Source organism: Poeciliopsis prolifica, unplaced genomic scaffold (assembly GCF_027474105.1).
Source record: "Poeciliopsis prolifica strain line A6 unplaced genomic scaffold, Auburn_PproV2 SCAFFOLD007, whole genome shotgun sequence".
In the NCBI taxonomy this organism is placed as follows: Eukaryota; Metazoa; Chordata; class Actinopteri; order Cyprinodontiformes; family Poeciliidae; genus Poeciliopsis; species Poeciliopsis prolifica.
In genome coordinates, this window is record NW_026562382.1 from 4,794,312 (window position 1) to 4,810,836 (window position 16,525).

Consider the following 16,525-nt stretch of genomic DNA (forward strand, 5'->3'; position numbering starts at 1 on the left):
GGAGCGTTTCCTTTAACCTTGTGAAATAAGACAAGTGTAACAAAATGGATGCATTGAGACATTGACTAGCGCATGGAATCGAACAAATTCTCCCTAACCGGATGATCAGAAACTGAAAAATCTGCCTTTCTTAAAGATAATGCCAACAACACCATCATGTGCTATATTTGATGAGCTATATCTGCTGTCCGAGAGAAAGACTTTCAACAATGAGCAGGAAAGTTTACTACATTACAGCAAAGTCAGTTTTATGTTGAGTCACAGAAGGATAAAGGAGCCTGCATTCAACAACTGACACTGGAGAAAATATCTAAGAAATGCATTCCTTTGCAACTCTAGCTATACAGTGTGACCATCATGCTACTTCAAGGCAATTTTTCAAGTGTGTGCAACATTTTGCAACAAATATTACTTCTGTTTTAATTGTAAACCTTACATGTGTTTCTAAAAACGAACATTCCTTCTGCACAGGTAAGAACCAGTCAGGGTTATAACAATGAGGCCAAAAATAAGGGACAAAAACTTAATCTTTGCATGTCTCACCCAAAAAGCAGTTGGGAATACAAAAAAGTAGGCATAACCCAGGTGTGACAGTATTTGTTTTGTATTGTAGCAAAAATATGTCCATGCTTTTAGTGAGTAGGTGTTCTTTCAGCTATCAGCAGTGCACAGCAATAAGTTGCGCTTCTTCTCTCCATCCCTCCGACATTTCTCTGTCTTCTTATGCAGACGGTTTTAAACCATTGGAACAGTGCGATGGGACATCCAGAGCTCTTCAGAGTCTCATATGTGTTTGAAAGTGATCCCTGTGGGCTCACAATCAGCCAACTGGGGGGCATCTGCTGATCAAGCGGATCAATACAGCCTGCAGACTCGACCAATGTAACATCAGCAAAGGAAAGGAAATGGAAAGGGTTGCCATTTAATATCTGCTAACAAATGGCTGCATTCAACTGACACAAACTTTTTGCGTTTGAGTATTTCTGAAATGTCTCCATAGTGAAGTAGGAGCATAAATACAAGTTAGATATTAGATATTTCTTTCCTTTGCTAATTTTCGACTTTACTATTTTCTTATACATATTACTAGAAAGTTGGTGATATCCTCTGGAGGCCATGTCTCCCAACTCTAGCAGAGAACATATTTACAGAAGTTGCTATAGAACAATTAGTGGCACTTTGAAAAATGGCACTGTGTTATGAAGGGGCATGATGGCAATGCCTCCATATGAGTGCACAGTAATATTCTTTTCAATTAACTGAGGTCTGCAGTTCACATCAGGATATGGCCGACCTCAGCTTTTTAAAGCTGTTTTCCTTTTCTTTTTTTTTTTCTTCCCTCCCCACTCTGTAGTTAAGAGAAAGCACAGTCAGGTTTCCAGGAAGACGTAGCGCTGGTCACTTAATGGGCTTAGCCTGGTCGGCGGACCTGACCTTTTGCTTTAACAATGCCGAGGCCAGCGAGGCTCGCGGCCTGCTCTGGGAACACGATGACCCCCGGGTGAAGCCTAATCTAACTCCGACGTTGTTCTCCCTCTCTCTCCGCTGTCCAGACAGACAGCCTTCATCCACAGCCTCCCTCTGTTGCTCCGACTGATGCCTTCCTGCTGAGACAACAGTGCCAAGGAGCTGTCAACAGGCCGGTGCTCAGCGGGCCCCGACAGGGTCTCACACGCAGAGCCCCTCGGGGTCCGCGCAGGCACTGACACTCTGCGCCCGGGCTTTGAGTGCCCCCCCAGAAGAATGTCGAGAATGACAGGAATGCCGGGTGCCATCGAGAATCACGATAACGTTCTACCATCTAAGAGCATGATTAGCGAGTTCTGTCGTCAGCCCGTCTACGGATGAGAAAAGGAAAAAAAAAAGAGGTTTGCTGGATACTTTGGGCTTGTCAGTGCTCTGCAGTAGCTTGTCATTTTAAATAATGTGATCCTGCACCTCCCACATCACACACATAACCATCAGCTACACTCGGTGCCAGTTAGCCATACTGACAGACATTGATTACTTATTATTAGTAGTATGTGTGTGTGTGCATTTGAGCTTCAAAACTTAAGCTGACAGTTTCAAACATTTCCCGGTTCTATTCAAAGAGCCTGTGCATTAATTTCATCTGCTGCTCTTTGCTTTGGCTTTTCTCATTGTGCATTCTGAAAGGCCATTTGGATAACAGCATCAGCTGGAAATAACACTAGTCCACATAGCGTGACAATAGAAGCAAGCGCTGTGTTAAAAAAGATTTCCATGGCTTGTCTGTAAGTGAGAACAAGGAAATCAAACAGAACCATAACCGAGTGTTTACACTGCAAAAGAACATACAAATCGTGTATGAAAACCTCATGCTACCCTAGTTTTAGCTAAACAGATAGAGATTTCCAGGTTTTCTCTGCAGCTTCTTAGGGGGCGACATTGTGCTGATTTGTATTCTGTCTACTCAGATGTGGAGAAGAAGAAAAAAAATTGAATTGAAGGGAATAATTTCACACTAGAATATCAAGAATTGTGTCTGTGATGTTTTTGACAGATAAATAATCTATACTGGTAAAACTGCAACATTTTGTCCCTGCTGGCGCGTCCCGTAAAAGCACTACCAAAAAAAAACATCACAGAGCTTAATGAGCGAGTACCAACAATGAAATTGACTGGGACGAATGACTTCGGCATTACTGTTTGCGCCAGAGTGGGAAATCTAGTCACTCCAATCTGGTTTTCTGACATCTGAATAAAAATACTTAGTACAACAGTGGTGAAAAAAATAAGAACGAATTTCTGAGCGATTTGTACTTTTTAAAAAGCTTGTTACCTGAATCTGGTCTACCCCTGATACGTCCACATGGCTCGCCACAACCTTGCATCAAACAAGACTTACTTTTCCATCAAAGAACTTTATTCATCTCTGAATGTTTTCAAATTTATTTTTTTATGTCTCTTGATCAAATGATGTCCTGTGAAAGGTTGCTCTTTCTTCTCCCTTGCAAGTAAACCATACAAAGCAGTGTTTGATCTCCGAAATCCGATCTGTATTTCTAGTATTGTCTCCAGTCCTTACTGTGGCATCTTAAAGGTCAGGAGTGAAAGGCCATTTGATAACTACAGAAAGACCTTTCGGCTTTATTACGCTGCCTTTCATCTCCTTTCCTGCAGAGGTTAAAACAAAGCACGGCGTCTTTTTTGAAAAAGAAGGGATAAAATGGATCACTTTGGAGCCTCGAGCATTTTTTAGTCACTAGGGGAAGTCTGGCACCCAGTGCAGGAGGGAAAACTCTAGTGGGATGCATTTCTGGAAGAGATGATTCTTCCCAAGCAGAATTAGCATATGTCCTCTCAACCTTCCACCAAACCTCTCAAAGAGACCCTGAAATCCTATTGAGATATTATTACCACTCAAACAAGGCATTATTAGAGACATCTAAAGCAGGTGTGCGCACACTAATACGGGCACAGACACACACACTATCACAGCTCAATGACACCCACTTCCCTCTGAATATTCCTTTCTTTTTAATGGTAACCTTGGGAGACGGGGCTGCACCGGCGAGACACTTAACAGCCACTAGTCTGAGAAAAATGTTTTTGATATGCTCGTGTCATTTAATCATCCGCCGTTCTGCCGAGGCCGGGCAGGACAATTTTGCAGGATATTAACTCCAAACTAAACCCCTGGCTTGTATCATTTGTGGGGCCAGTCAAGCAGGAGTCCCAGGAGGAGCGGAGACTTCCTCCTCACAGTCGTAGTAATCTAAGCTTGACTGGCTTGCGCACACACAACTAATCGTCAGGTAGACTGAACCGTAGAGAAATGAAGGAATCAGCAAACGTGTGGCACAAATGAAGACGGTAAATGGAGGATGAGTGGATTTGGGATACTGGCGAAAAACAAGCCAAAAAAAATAAATAAAAATACACACGTGAGACAAGCTGCAAGGTAATACTTCCACTCCAAAGTTGGAGACGTGAAGATCGTTTGTACAGACGTCATCTTAGCATGATCCCTTTGGACAGCCCGCATTGCTTAATGGGGTGGGAAATTTATTTCTTTTCTTTTTTTTCTGCTGTACGAGATGCTGCATGATGTGATTCTGTGCAAAATATATAAAGCTATTACAAGAAAAGTGCTCCAGTCTGACGGTTGGACATGGAGCAGAGGTGGACAGGAGAAGAAGAAAAGTGTCTTGTGGCATGGATGCTCTCGCTATTCTTCGGCAGGCAGGAGCGTCACATGTGCACAGACAAAGCGAGAAGAAAGCTAAGGCAACTGATGAAAACCATTTTTTGTTCCTTCACAAAGAACTAGGTCACCCTCTCATAATTGTCAATCATGCAATAAATCTCTCTGTGGCACAAATGAATACAGCATTGGGAATGAGACAAAGCTTATTGGCATGCTATGTCAGCTTGACTCAATTCATCCTCCTTTTCACACGAGACCATTCATATGTGAAGTTGTGCGAAGGGGTCTCCCTCTCGCTGTCTCACTCACTCACACACACACGCACACACACACACACACACACACACACACACAGCTTCTTTCTTCAAACCAAAGGCATGTCGTTACACCCAACATGTAAGTTGGATGGGGGTTAATGTCTGTTGACAAACCATGTTTTTTTCCTTATAGAGGAGAATTTTATTTTATTTTTATTTATTTTTGCACAATTTAGGAATAATAAGAATTAAGCATAGGCTGTTTATTATATTGAGGAAAAACAAAGTTTCAAAAACCACAACATTTTTCTGTCATGCAGTACTTTTGGTTTAGATTATTTGATCTTATTTGATAAGTTCACAGAGTGACTTTGAGCCATACTGTCCGGCACAGCCGCACTTCTCCAAGCTGTTGCGACAGACTGCAGGACAGCGGCGACAGTTTCCATGGGATCACAAGAAAAGCTGAGACAAAGATTTAAAACTATAACAAATATTTTATTAAGAAAAGACTGTTTCAAAGGTACAGCGGGTAAGATATCAACAACAAGTGTGTAAAGCTGCAGACTGCAGATAGCCTGACTAATCGACCAGCTAATGAATCTGTTTCCTATACTTGTGTTTTCCTCTCAAAACAAGAAAACATAATGGCCAATAAGCACACCACTGCTAAATTTGAATGTTTTGGTACTTGTCAAAAATGTTTGGGCCAAAAATACACCAGTTCCAGTCAGAAGACAATGTCTCAGTGCTTTCCTATTGTTCCACTTGTGTTATTCACTCCCCTGTGTAACTTAGTTTATGTCTTCTTCCTGAAGTAGGCATTGTTGTTAGCACAACCTACGAGTTATGTTTTTTGCAAAAAGATGTGATATTTGAGTTTTTGACCAATCAGTATCAGTAAAGTTGACAATCAGTCAATTCCAGTCACCTACCAAACTCTCTGTGCATCACTCTTTGCTATGCGGGTTTTGTGTTTTAAATATGAGCAATCAGATTGTACAGTTATGCATTTTGATTTTCATACAACGAGAATCCCATAGTAGCCCTTGCCTAGTTGTAAAATGACTAACTGTTGAAGACATAAGCAATGCATAGGCCAAGTACAGCATTTACAAGTTGAAAATATGACTCCAAACTTCTCAGACGAGGCATACTTGGTGTACAGTACAGTGCTCTGCTTTTCCTGCAGCCTGATTGGCTGCGAGCGTCAGATTGACACAGCACTACACGGGGCTCTATCCGCGGAGGGTTTGTGTCACATCTCCGAGGACCCAACTGTCACTCTTTAAGAGGAGGGTAATAATAGCCAGGCGCCACAGCGAGTGGTGGCACAGGCGATTTTACAGAAACATCAGGGAGACGATGACATTTGAGTCTACGAGGAGAGAAACCCAAGCGCTGCAACCAATAAAGACTCCCGCCGATATTCTCACTTGGCTCGCCCAGAGAGACGCACGCAGAGGCAGAGAATGGGAAAGAGAGGGGGTGAAAGGCACAGGGAGATGTCAGTGTTAGATGAAAATGTGTTGACCTGGTGATATTGATACCCCGCGCTCATAACCTCTACAGGTGTGCGGAGCCGTCGAGATCCAGCTCCGGGTGTGACTTTCATTGGGTAAAAAGCAAGGACCGTAGACCTTCAGATGAAGCAAGCGTCAACGCTTTACTTTAAACTGCAAGCAAATAAAAATCTGACAGCAAATATCAAACCAAATATGTCGGACTTTGTAATATAAACGGCACCGACGGAGGCTTTTCAAGGCCGACACAAAGTTCCAGCTTTCTGTCAAGTCTGACCTCGTTTTTTTCACTTTAGTTTAAGGACTTTAGCATACAAAGAGAACAAAAATGTTCTACAGGTTATTTGATAGTGGTGGTTGTTCAAAAAACACAATAAAAAAATGGAAGAATGACTCATCTTTGAGTTTTTTATAAGATAAAAAACTGGGCCAAAGTACAAGATGTTGGTGAATACATTTCTAGAGAAAGATTTGTGGGAGATTTTGCATTTGATTCAACTTGTGGATGAAATGCAAAAAACTACGTATTTGACCCATTTGCTTATAAAGAAAAAATTGGACAATTCCAGCCTCCACTTGATTGATCGGTATCTCTCTACTCTTTGGCATGATTCCATCAGATTTTATTCTGGTCTTTTTTCATAAAAAAAAAAAACTGCAAAATTCACCAACGACCTCAGGATTAATGACTTCGTTTTGATTGATTTTTAACTTGCAAAATGATTTTTTTTTTTTTTTTTACTTGTATGAAAGACAGATCTGGAGCAATCTGACAATCAGAGTCAGACTTCAAACAGTGCTGTAAGACATGTTGTCTAGATATGACCTATTTATGTATCTAATGAAGACTATCACTCACAGATATGCCATGTCTGGCAGCATTCAGAATTAGAACATGAGCACTTAACAAATATCAGTGACGACCATGATCACGCTTCGCTTCCTGATCAGAAGTTTTATTCTTTTTTTTTTTTTCCTCTGCGATGATCTGCATTTAAACCTTATGACCACAGGGCTGTTTTTTTTTATTTATTTTCAGTTCACTCATCTGATGAAACTGACTGAGCAAAAGTCTTTGAACCGCCACAGAAAGCACTGTGAGTCTCAAGTGTCATTAGCTTCAGGGCTTTTTTTTTTTTCTAGCAAGCACCAGGTAAAGATTAGATAACGATCAGCGCTTTAATAGATACCATTGGAGCTGTTCGCGCACTGTGCCCAACATCTGGAGTTAAGAGAAGAAGAAATAGTCGCTTTCTGTGCTCTGGTGTCACACTGAACCCGGCGAGGAGAGCGGCCGACGTTAGAACTACACACCTCTTGTACAGTGAGTCTGTGCCGAGTCAGATCCAACCACTGTTTCAGTCACGTCCAACGATAATGAAGATAACTTGACTTTGACAGAAAACGATCAGCCTTCATAATTATTTGCAGTGTCAGACTACTTTAAAAAAAAAAACATCTTTTCTCACTCTGAAAATCTTGTTGAAGTGAAATTAAGATTTTTTTTTCTACTTGTTGAAAACATTATGAATTAATACTCTGACTGTAGATATGTGCAAGTTTAAGCCAGCACCTGTTTGCTAATGATTTCCTCCTGTAGAAACTTTGTTATCTAGTCTTTCCCACTTTGAAGAGTGACAGAGAAATAGGCCTGCTTGTCATATGTTGCAAAGTTAACAAAGTAAAACTTCCTAAACCACTTCAATCAAATTAAAAACAAACCAAAAGATAAATTTAAAAAATAATAAAATAACCATTCATTATTTTATTAAAGGCAATTTAAGAAACCCGATAATTTAATCATCTGACATTTTGTATAAATATCAGATGATTTGTACAAAATCAAAGATTTAACCAATTCCCCAATTAAGAAGTTAAATATTGAATTAGCATTGCATTACTCTTTCATTTATTTGAAGGTTTGCCAGGAATGCTAATAAATGTCCATGTAATTATTTCTGTTCTATTATTAATATTTTATTGTTTCACTTTTGAAACAAATGAAAGAAAAACCTGGATGACATGGTAGAGCTTGGTTAGCTGACAATCCAAGAGTGCAAAGGGGTTTTTTGTTGGATGACATTCCTTTCTTGGCATGCTTTAATTATTAAGAGGGACTCCTTTTGTATTGAGCAAAGAGCTCCAAAAACATTGACACTGGAGGAAAAACATCTGCATGTTTACTCAGGAGAAGATTCGTCCCTGATAGGCCCGGCGAAAACGACGAGGGGGAGAAAAAAACAAGGAGAGGAAATTTGTGGAATCCCATCTGAGATTGCTTCCCTGATGGATTCTTTTTCCTGTCAGCTCAGACGAGAAATGAAGCTGGGGAAAATTAACTCCTGATACAGCCACGCTGAATTAGACAGAGAGGGAAGACAGAAGGAGGGGGGGAGAGAAGGAAAAAAAAAAAAAAAAAAAAAACCTCAACGCACTTTTTAAGGATTCCAGCCTTGTCATTTTCAATTTTCTGCTCTTTGGACATGCTTGTATTCAGATTCCCCAACATCTATTCGCCATATCAATCCTAATTAGACAATCTGGGCCCACGAAGGATGGGAGCGGAGTTATTTGCATAATTTAATCATAAATACTCAGTGATACATATTTCCAAATGCATTTGTACAATTATCTTTTCATCCTTGGGGCAAAAAGTATTAATATGATTAGGCAATAATTCTTAAAAAAAAAAGAAGAAGAAAAAAAAAAAAGATGGGGGGAAAAAAAGAAAACCAGCAAGTATGCAGTCTTTTTTTTTTTTTTTTAACTCCAGCTCTGGGCTATATGAAAAATTAATTAATTTCTGAGGAAAATCAATTTCTCCATGTGACCATATTAGACAGAGCCCAGCAAGGGCCGGCATTCCTTCTCCAATCAGGAAATCTCATCTGCTCCCTCTAACTTCTGTCAGTAGCGTTTAACATCCTGGTACAAGCGGCGGCGACTTCCGCCAGCGCTCCCTAAATGTGCAGTAATGTGAAGGGGACCTATAAGGAAAGACCCAAAGTAGATGAGAAAAATCACTCTTTAGCATCTAATAGTTGGATCAGTCACACTGGGCAGTCAGCCGGCATGGGGGAACTTAGCCAAAGTAGTTTCAAAGTGCAAATCAGGACTTTAACTTCAAAACACGCAAAAGTCATCTGATTCAAATCTCTGGTCTATTGGTTGCAACTCTACTTTCACAAAAGTATCAAAATATAAGCAGGTGGATGAGGCGCCTTAGTTTTGGTGCTCGAGATTATTGGAAGGAAAATCCAGTTGTTGTTATTTGTTTTTTTCCTTCATCCTTTGCTCTGCCGATCACCGATCAGAGCCGATAACCGGGAAATTGGCCAATCCCAACCTCTGATTGATCGGTGCACCTCTGTTTAAAACCATTTGATTTCGCGAGAGGAATTAATTGGCAATTCAATCACCGCTGCGGATCCAGTAAAGGCATGCAAATAAGACAGGAGCACGGACAGCTAATGCATCCACAAGGCAAATTAACAATATGGGGCCTCTTTGCCATGCAAATAGCCTCCAAATCCACAAACGACATTAGACAGTGTCAAACAAAGCCTCTCTAACAAGTGAAATCTGCGGTTTTTAAAAGAGTCTTGGCTCGGCTTCATTTAAAGCTACAGAAATATGATCCTCAAAGAAAGAAAAGCCGAAAAAGGGGAGAGAGTGTTTGGTTAAACAAGCTGCTTTATGGACGTTTTCCCAAAAAAAAAAAAAAGAACAGTTTTAATTTGCTCTTTTTCCAGCTCAGTGAGTGTCAACTCAATAAAGCAATTCTGATTTTCAAGGAGGCTATTTGTTTGCACAAAAATAAATAAAAAAAATACCCAAACACCTTGCCACCATCTGCCAACTGCACAGTTGACTTGAGCACATGTACTGTACCTAATCAAATTTAGCAGATCCCCACTGAAGGATTAAAATGTGAGAAAAGAAGAAAAAAAAAAACTTAAAATGCTGGAGCTTTTTTCCTCTTTCTCTCTCTCTCTTTACTCCAATAAAGAAAAAGACGATATGAGAGCCAATTTGTCTTTTAGAGAAAGTACTTCAACAAATTTGGATTTTAAACAGCTTTGTACACCATTATTTCTCGCTCTGTCTCTTGTTTTTTTTTTCATTTTATCTTTATCTGTCTCTCTCACCCCCTCCTCCACTCCTCCCTCCTTCTCCTTCTCTAATCAGGCATCTGTCACTCTCTTTTTGAAGTTATTATCGCCCGAGCCTCCCTCTTGGATGTGGTTGCCCAGTGACGGGGGGTATCTTAGCACCCACTCTGACTGGGAATGATTTGAATGCAATCCAGAAATCTCCCCTGAGTACCTGTAAACACATCCGCGCCTTGTAGAAAACAAATATATTATAAGAGAGCTCAGCAGAGAGGAGAAGAGAGGAGAAAAGAAGAGAGGAGAGGAGAGAGGAAGAGGAGAGAGACAAGCTGGCACCCTCGGTGGCAGCTCACACTGAGCGCTAAACAAAACAATTACCGTCATTTGCAAATATGTGTGTTTAGGCATAAACACTGCTGAAGTAGGAACAAGAGAGGTGAGCGCTCTCGCTACACTTCCCAGTCACATCAGCATCAATTATATATTTATATCAGAGCGTTAAAATAAATAAATAAATAAAAAAGCAAAAACGTGGCTCTCACTGCCACCTGACAGAAAGGAGCTCAGGAAAATCTATTTAAGTGAGGCGTGGAAGTGAAAAAAGCCGGGACCGTTTCCCCAGTGGCGGGGCACCGTCTGGGGCGTGCGGTTAACCTTCAAGGGGTAGACAATGATTGTCAATTAAAACCGCTGCCCCGGCATCGGATAGCCACACACACACACACACACACACACACACACCCACACAAACACACGCACACACAAAAAAAAAAGGAGACCAATGAGAGATATGCGATATCTCCGCGCCACCCCCATGTTATAATAACCTTTCTGAGAGTTCAAGTGTCACGCAGCAATAAGAACCTCTTTTTTTTTTTTTTTAAACATCCCACCGCGGGGAAAATGAAAAGGGAAAACAAGTAGCTGGAACACGGGGGGCTCCTGCAGGGGCTCTTGGAGGGGCCACAGCCATATAATGTAAAGAGGGGAGATTACTGAACCCGGATCAGGGTGGAACACTGGTAATCTGGCACAAGAGCACTTCAGAAAATAAAGAGGTTAATAGTCACTATATTTCTGGTAGTTTTTTTTTTTTTTTTTTTTAAAGATTAGCTGTAATGACCTGTAACTGAGCTCAGACAGTTCAAACACACATTTTCTTTTTCAGGGTTTCAGCTGGGACGGGCCGCTATGAGGGGAGCAGAAATACCACAATTTCACCACATTTGCACATTCAAGATCAGAACTTTCCAACAAGTTATAATCAGTTTTATTTCAAACAAAGTCGCTGCACTCACTACTACTGCTGCTCAAATAAAATGACAATAACTACTTACTGTATACAATAATGTTATTGATTGAATTTACTTATCACGATCTTCACTTTGGTACATATAACTATGCAAAAAATGTAGAATAAACACCTGCCAGAAACTTTTCTTTTTTTTTTAGGTGCTTAATGTGGACATTATTACATGTTTTTGCTGTTCTGCTCTTAACAAGATGAAGCAAATAAAACAGCAGAGATTCACAAAGAAATCAGCTGGAATCACTTCTCAGCTTGAGCAGGTTGGACTGCTGACTGAAAAGTCATTGAATCCCTGAACGCAGCTAAGTACTAACAGGTCAAGGTCATACCAGCACTCTTCAGTGTAGATGGTTTTGAAATTGGAAGGCTCAAGATTAACTGTGCTTAGAAAATTTGATGTTTTTGCTGCTCTCCACAGGGTAAAGCAAGTATAAGCAAATGATATCAGCTGGTTTATTACTTATGCTGTCTGCACATGTAGCCATCCAGCAGTCAACTCACATTTTAATGTGATTACTGGCCATGTTTTCATGATCAGAAATGTTTCAAGAAGCCAGATTTCTTATTTTTGTTAAAAAATAAAAAGGTAAAATGTTGAGGATTTGTTTGAGGCAGCTGGCAAGCAGTGCACAGCAACAGGCGTGAGAGTAGAAGGTAAAATGTTAAGAAATATCTGCTCTCTCCTGCTCTCTCTCTCTGTCATCTCACTGTGACAAAAATTTTTTGCTTCTTAAATGATGATTAGGTTTAAATTATTGACGCAGATGAACACACAGCAGAAAAAATACTGCTATGACTATTACAATTGTTTTCCATGGTCAGAAAGGCTTTAAAAGAGCCAAATGTTGTTGTGAGAGGAGAAATTTTATTTCATCCGACTGACCAGCAGTGTGCAGCAGCAGCAGGATGCTTCAGAGCAAGCTCCAATGGAACCAGCAAGTTCTCTGGCTCTGACTATACTGATTTATTTATTTATTTATTTATTTTATTTTTAACTTGGTGAACTTGGTTAACTTTTTAAAAGTTTTGGATTAGGTAAAACTTAAACCGCTTAAACAACCCAAAATACGCACGCACACACACATAAAGAATTCCAGCGAACAATACACTCTTTAAATGTGTTTAAACAGCAAGCGTAGGGAACAAGTTGGCTTGTTTGTGTCCACATCAAAACTGAAACAGCAGGCTGCAGTGGAGCTCTGTGATGCTATTCACATTCACACAGTGTGCATCAAAAAAAAAAAAAAAAGAGAGAGAGACCGGTGTTGTTTTAGCACAATAGGCCGGCAGAAGGAGGGGGATAAACTGCATGTGAAATAGTAAGAGCCATTGTATAGGAGTATTATTCACTTCATTGTTATCACTGTGCCACTGTATAAAAAAAGAGCAGTGACACTGTGTGTAATAGAGGGAATGGGGGGGGGAGTGAAAAGCTAAACTATCCCAGGCAGCAGGCTGTTGTTGTTGTAACCCGAGAGGCCTAAACCCGTGAACTCGGATACTTTTCCCTTTCTATTTTTTTTTTCTTTTTTTTTTTTATCTGACTGTAAGTTGGTGGAAATAGAGGGAACTTGTTTTCACCTCTGGGGTCAGTGGGGTGTGGGTGTTTTTTTTTTTTTTGGGGGGGGGGATGGTGGTGGGAGGGTTTGCAACCTGCGTGCTGTTTACTCAAAGTGATCATTTTGTCAGCAGCTGTATCAGCGGGGCGAGACGGAGTGAGAGGCGGCACATCCCCGCAAATAAAATCAACTCTTTCCCAAGCAACAGAAGAAGCCTTTTATCCCCGCGGATGCCTCGGTCCGTTCCATGATGTAATTCTCCAAATGGGGCAGGCAGGCAAGCGGGCAGGCAGGCAGGCAGGCAGACCCGGGTCTGAGTGATTGATTTCAGCCCAGCGCCGGGAGAACCTGGCTGCTTTCAGAGACAATTACAGTCCTGTCCATGTGCCCGTAATAGCCCAGCACTTTAGCGTCATTAAAGCGACGCGAGGCACTGCATTATCCTTTAACCCCATCGCTGGTCGTCCCTCTTCCCTCCCCGCACGGCCCCACCATTGACAATCCGGAGAGTTCAGCCGCATACTTTGTCACCTGAAGCTCCACGCCGAGCTTCAGAGGAGGATCTGTACAGTAGATAAAGTGGGGGGGAGGGGGATGATGGGGTGTTCGGGGTCCCTTGATGCTTCATGTAAATGATGCTTAAGCACCAGAGTGCACAGGTGAGCTGTTGAGACAATTGCTGCTAAAACGGGAACGTGAAGCTTGCAGCAGAGAGCTACACGGAGGTGTGCGAGGCCCACAGGTGCAAAAACACAGGGTGCAGGTTATTCTAAATGTTTAAATGCAGCAGCCATGCAACCGTTAGCGTGTGACGTGGAAAAATGTCCAATTTGACAAGAGCACTCTGAAAATTTCTAAAACAAAAAGCACCGTCCTAGCCGTCGGGATATTTGCATGTAAATTCTGCACAGCTCTACTTACTTCACTATTTTTTTCCCCCCCACTTTAACTCGCCCGGTTGCTTCTGCTGCAAAAACAAAAACTGCACATTTCTAAACTAGACGTGCACTAATCAGGCTTTCCTTGGCCGATTCCAGACAAGATTTTTTTTTTTTATTCTTTTCTACTGTAATAAAATAAAAAAAGGAGGAAATGTCCTTCAGGTTCTGTGAGGAATGTAACAGTTTTCAATTTATTAGAGAATGAAGGAATAACAAGATCAACCCTTCTCACGCATGGAAACATCTATCTGTGACATTTATCTGAAACTGGAAATTGTGCACCGCCTCGCCTGCTGCTGATTGATGCATTTACAGACGGAGAATAGGAGGAGTTATCAGTTTTAATGCATAGGGTCAACAAGTGAAATATTTCACTCGATTGGTGCTTCTCTGTTCCAAACAGAGACTCAAAGTGACTTTAACTGCTTTTATTTTACCGTTCCCGCCTCATTTGTGGGGAGGCTTTCCATCATATTTGCATTTCCAGCTCATCTCTGAATGCAAGAGGGAGCGATCAATACAGAATCAATCACAGTGACAGGTGAGAGGGTAAATTTGACCAGGCTCCACCGTCCTGGGAGACTTGAGCGATGCATCACAGACGAGGAGCAACAGGACAATAAAAAATGGCTTTTAATCCAGTATTGATCTGTGCTTAAATCAGTCAGTTTTCAAAAACAGATCAAGGTTATTTTGCTTTATTTGTTGCAATGCATTCATTTGTCCAAACTATTTTTGTTATTATTATTTATTATTATTATTATTATTATTATTATTATTATTATATCACACTCAATGATGTTTAATTGAAGTAGAATTATTTGCATCAATAAACAACAGCTTTTTGATCAACTCTTGCTTCATTGGGAGTGTAAAGTATTATTTTGTTGCTACCAAAAAGTAAGACAAAGTAATATGATAGAATTATGTTTTTTTTTCCCTCTATTTATTTACATTCAGCAAATTTTAATTATCCTAACTGAAACCTTAATCCCACAAATGTAATGACTTTATAGGACACCTATCCAAGTTATATTTCGGTCATTAAGAGATATATAAAAAAAAATAAAAATAAAAGGAGTTGCGCAAATCTAGAGGGAGAACTTGACATTTCAAAGGATTGCTAAATGTTTTAACATTTTCGACAAAGTGGTAGAGTTGGATCTGCAGTTCATTCAACGCACCACTGTTATCGATTTACTGGCTCAGCAGCAGACAGGCTGTATCCATCATGTCACAGCTTTCGCGTTGCACGTGTCAAAAACTTTCACTTAACTTTTTAACTGCCGAGGCGCACAGCGGTTCCTGCGATCGCACTTTTTTCTCACCCCCTCCACCTCCCCCACAAACCACCACCCGACATTTCAATTTTGACATGCATCCACGATAATACTCGAACCTTTCACGCGAAAACACAGGAATCATCTAATAGCAACATAAATACGCCGAATCCAGTTTTTTTTTTTTTTTTTTTTTTTTTTTTTTTTTTTTTTTATTGAGGAGAAAAAAAGACCGTCTTCTCCCCCCCACCACCCTCTCTCTCGCATGCATGCATGCCGCTGCGCCTTTACGCACGGCTCGCTTGCTGTTCGAGGAGCATCGCGCGCACAGCGGAGCCCCCCGCACTCACCTCGCGTTGGTGCAGTCGTTGTAGAGCGTCTCGAAGTCCTTCCTGGAGATGAGCTTGCAGCGGTTCACCCCGGGCTGGATGGCGCCGAGCCCCCGGAGGATGCGGACCTGCTCCACGTTGCACACGACCGGCGTGATCTCCAGCCGCTTCAGCTTGGTGTAGACCGTGTGCAGCCCGCCGACCAGGTGCTTCAGGAACAGGTCGAACGCCTGCGGGAGGCAGATGAGCTCGCAGCCGTCCACGGTGAACGATGCCACCTTGGCGCCGCGCAGCTCGACCATCTTGCACTCGTTGTTCTGCGGGATGCTCTCGACGGGCGACGGGGTCGAGTAGACGGGCTTGCTCGGGGGCAGCGCCGCGCTCGGGGTCGGGATGCCCGGGCTGCTGGTGGCGAGCAGCTCCGATCTGAACAGGTTCTGGCCGGGTCCCGTCGGCGGCACCAGAGACGGGGACGGGGACGAAGTTGTCGACGGCGGGGACGTGGTGGCGGAGGAAGTGGAGATCGGAGGCGGCGGGACGAGCGGAGTTGGTGGGATCAGAGCAGCCGGTACGGCCATGGTCACCTAACGAGAGGCAAAAAAACCGAGGGCGAGAAAAAAAAAAAAAAAAAAAAAAAAAAAAAAAGGAAAGCAGCCCGAAGTTCAAAGTAGAAAAGCCAGCCTGCCGAGAGAAAACCCTTAAATGAAAGAATCCTTCAGAGTTTTAGCTCCTCAGTTAAGTTGGGAAGTAGGAAAAAAAAAAAAAAAAAAAGAGCAAGAGCGAAAAAAGGCGTGCTGAGTGAATTTTTTCTCTCGTTTTTTTTTTTTTTTTTCCTGAGAGGGGGACAATGATCAAAGATAGGAGGAGGAATGACAGGAGGAAAATGAGCTGAAAAGTGCAGCACCGCTCTGTGGATGAGTTGTTGTTGTCACACGGTACAGAGAGGGAGGAGCTAGGGGACAGTGGGAGCCTTTGAAGAACATAAAACTAACTGTTCTCTCTGCTTTGCTGAAATGTTTCAGCTCTGCTTTAATAACTCATTAA

General features: G+C 41.7%; 1 protein-coding gene across 3 annotated transcripts in view; it reads right to left on the reverse strand.

The window, feature by feature from the left end:
* dachd (dachshund d) overlaps nucleotides 1–16,260 on the reverse strand; it is a 131,224-nt gene extending 114,964 nt beyond the window's left edge. For all 3 annotated transcript variants that reach the window (XM_055031793.1, XM_055031792.1, XM_055031791.1), the window contains exon 1: nucleotides 15,503–16,260. In XM_055031793.1, coding sequence (XP_054887768.1) covers nucleotides 15,503–16,059 — 557 coding nt within the window. In that variant the 5' untranslated portion in view covers nucleotides 16,060–16,260. The remainder of the gene's footprint in view (nucleotides 1–15,502) is intronic.
* Nucleotides 16,261–16,525: the final 265 nt, after the last annotated feature.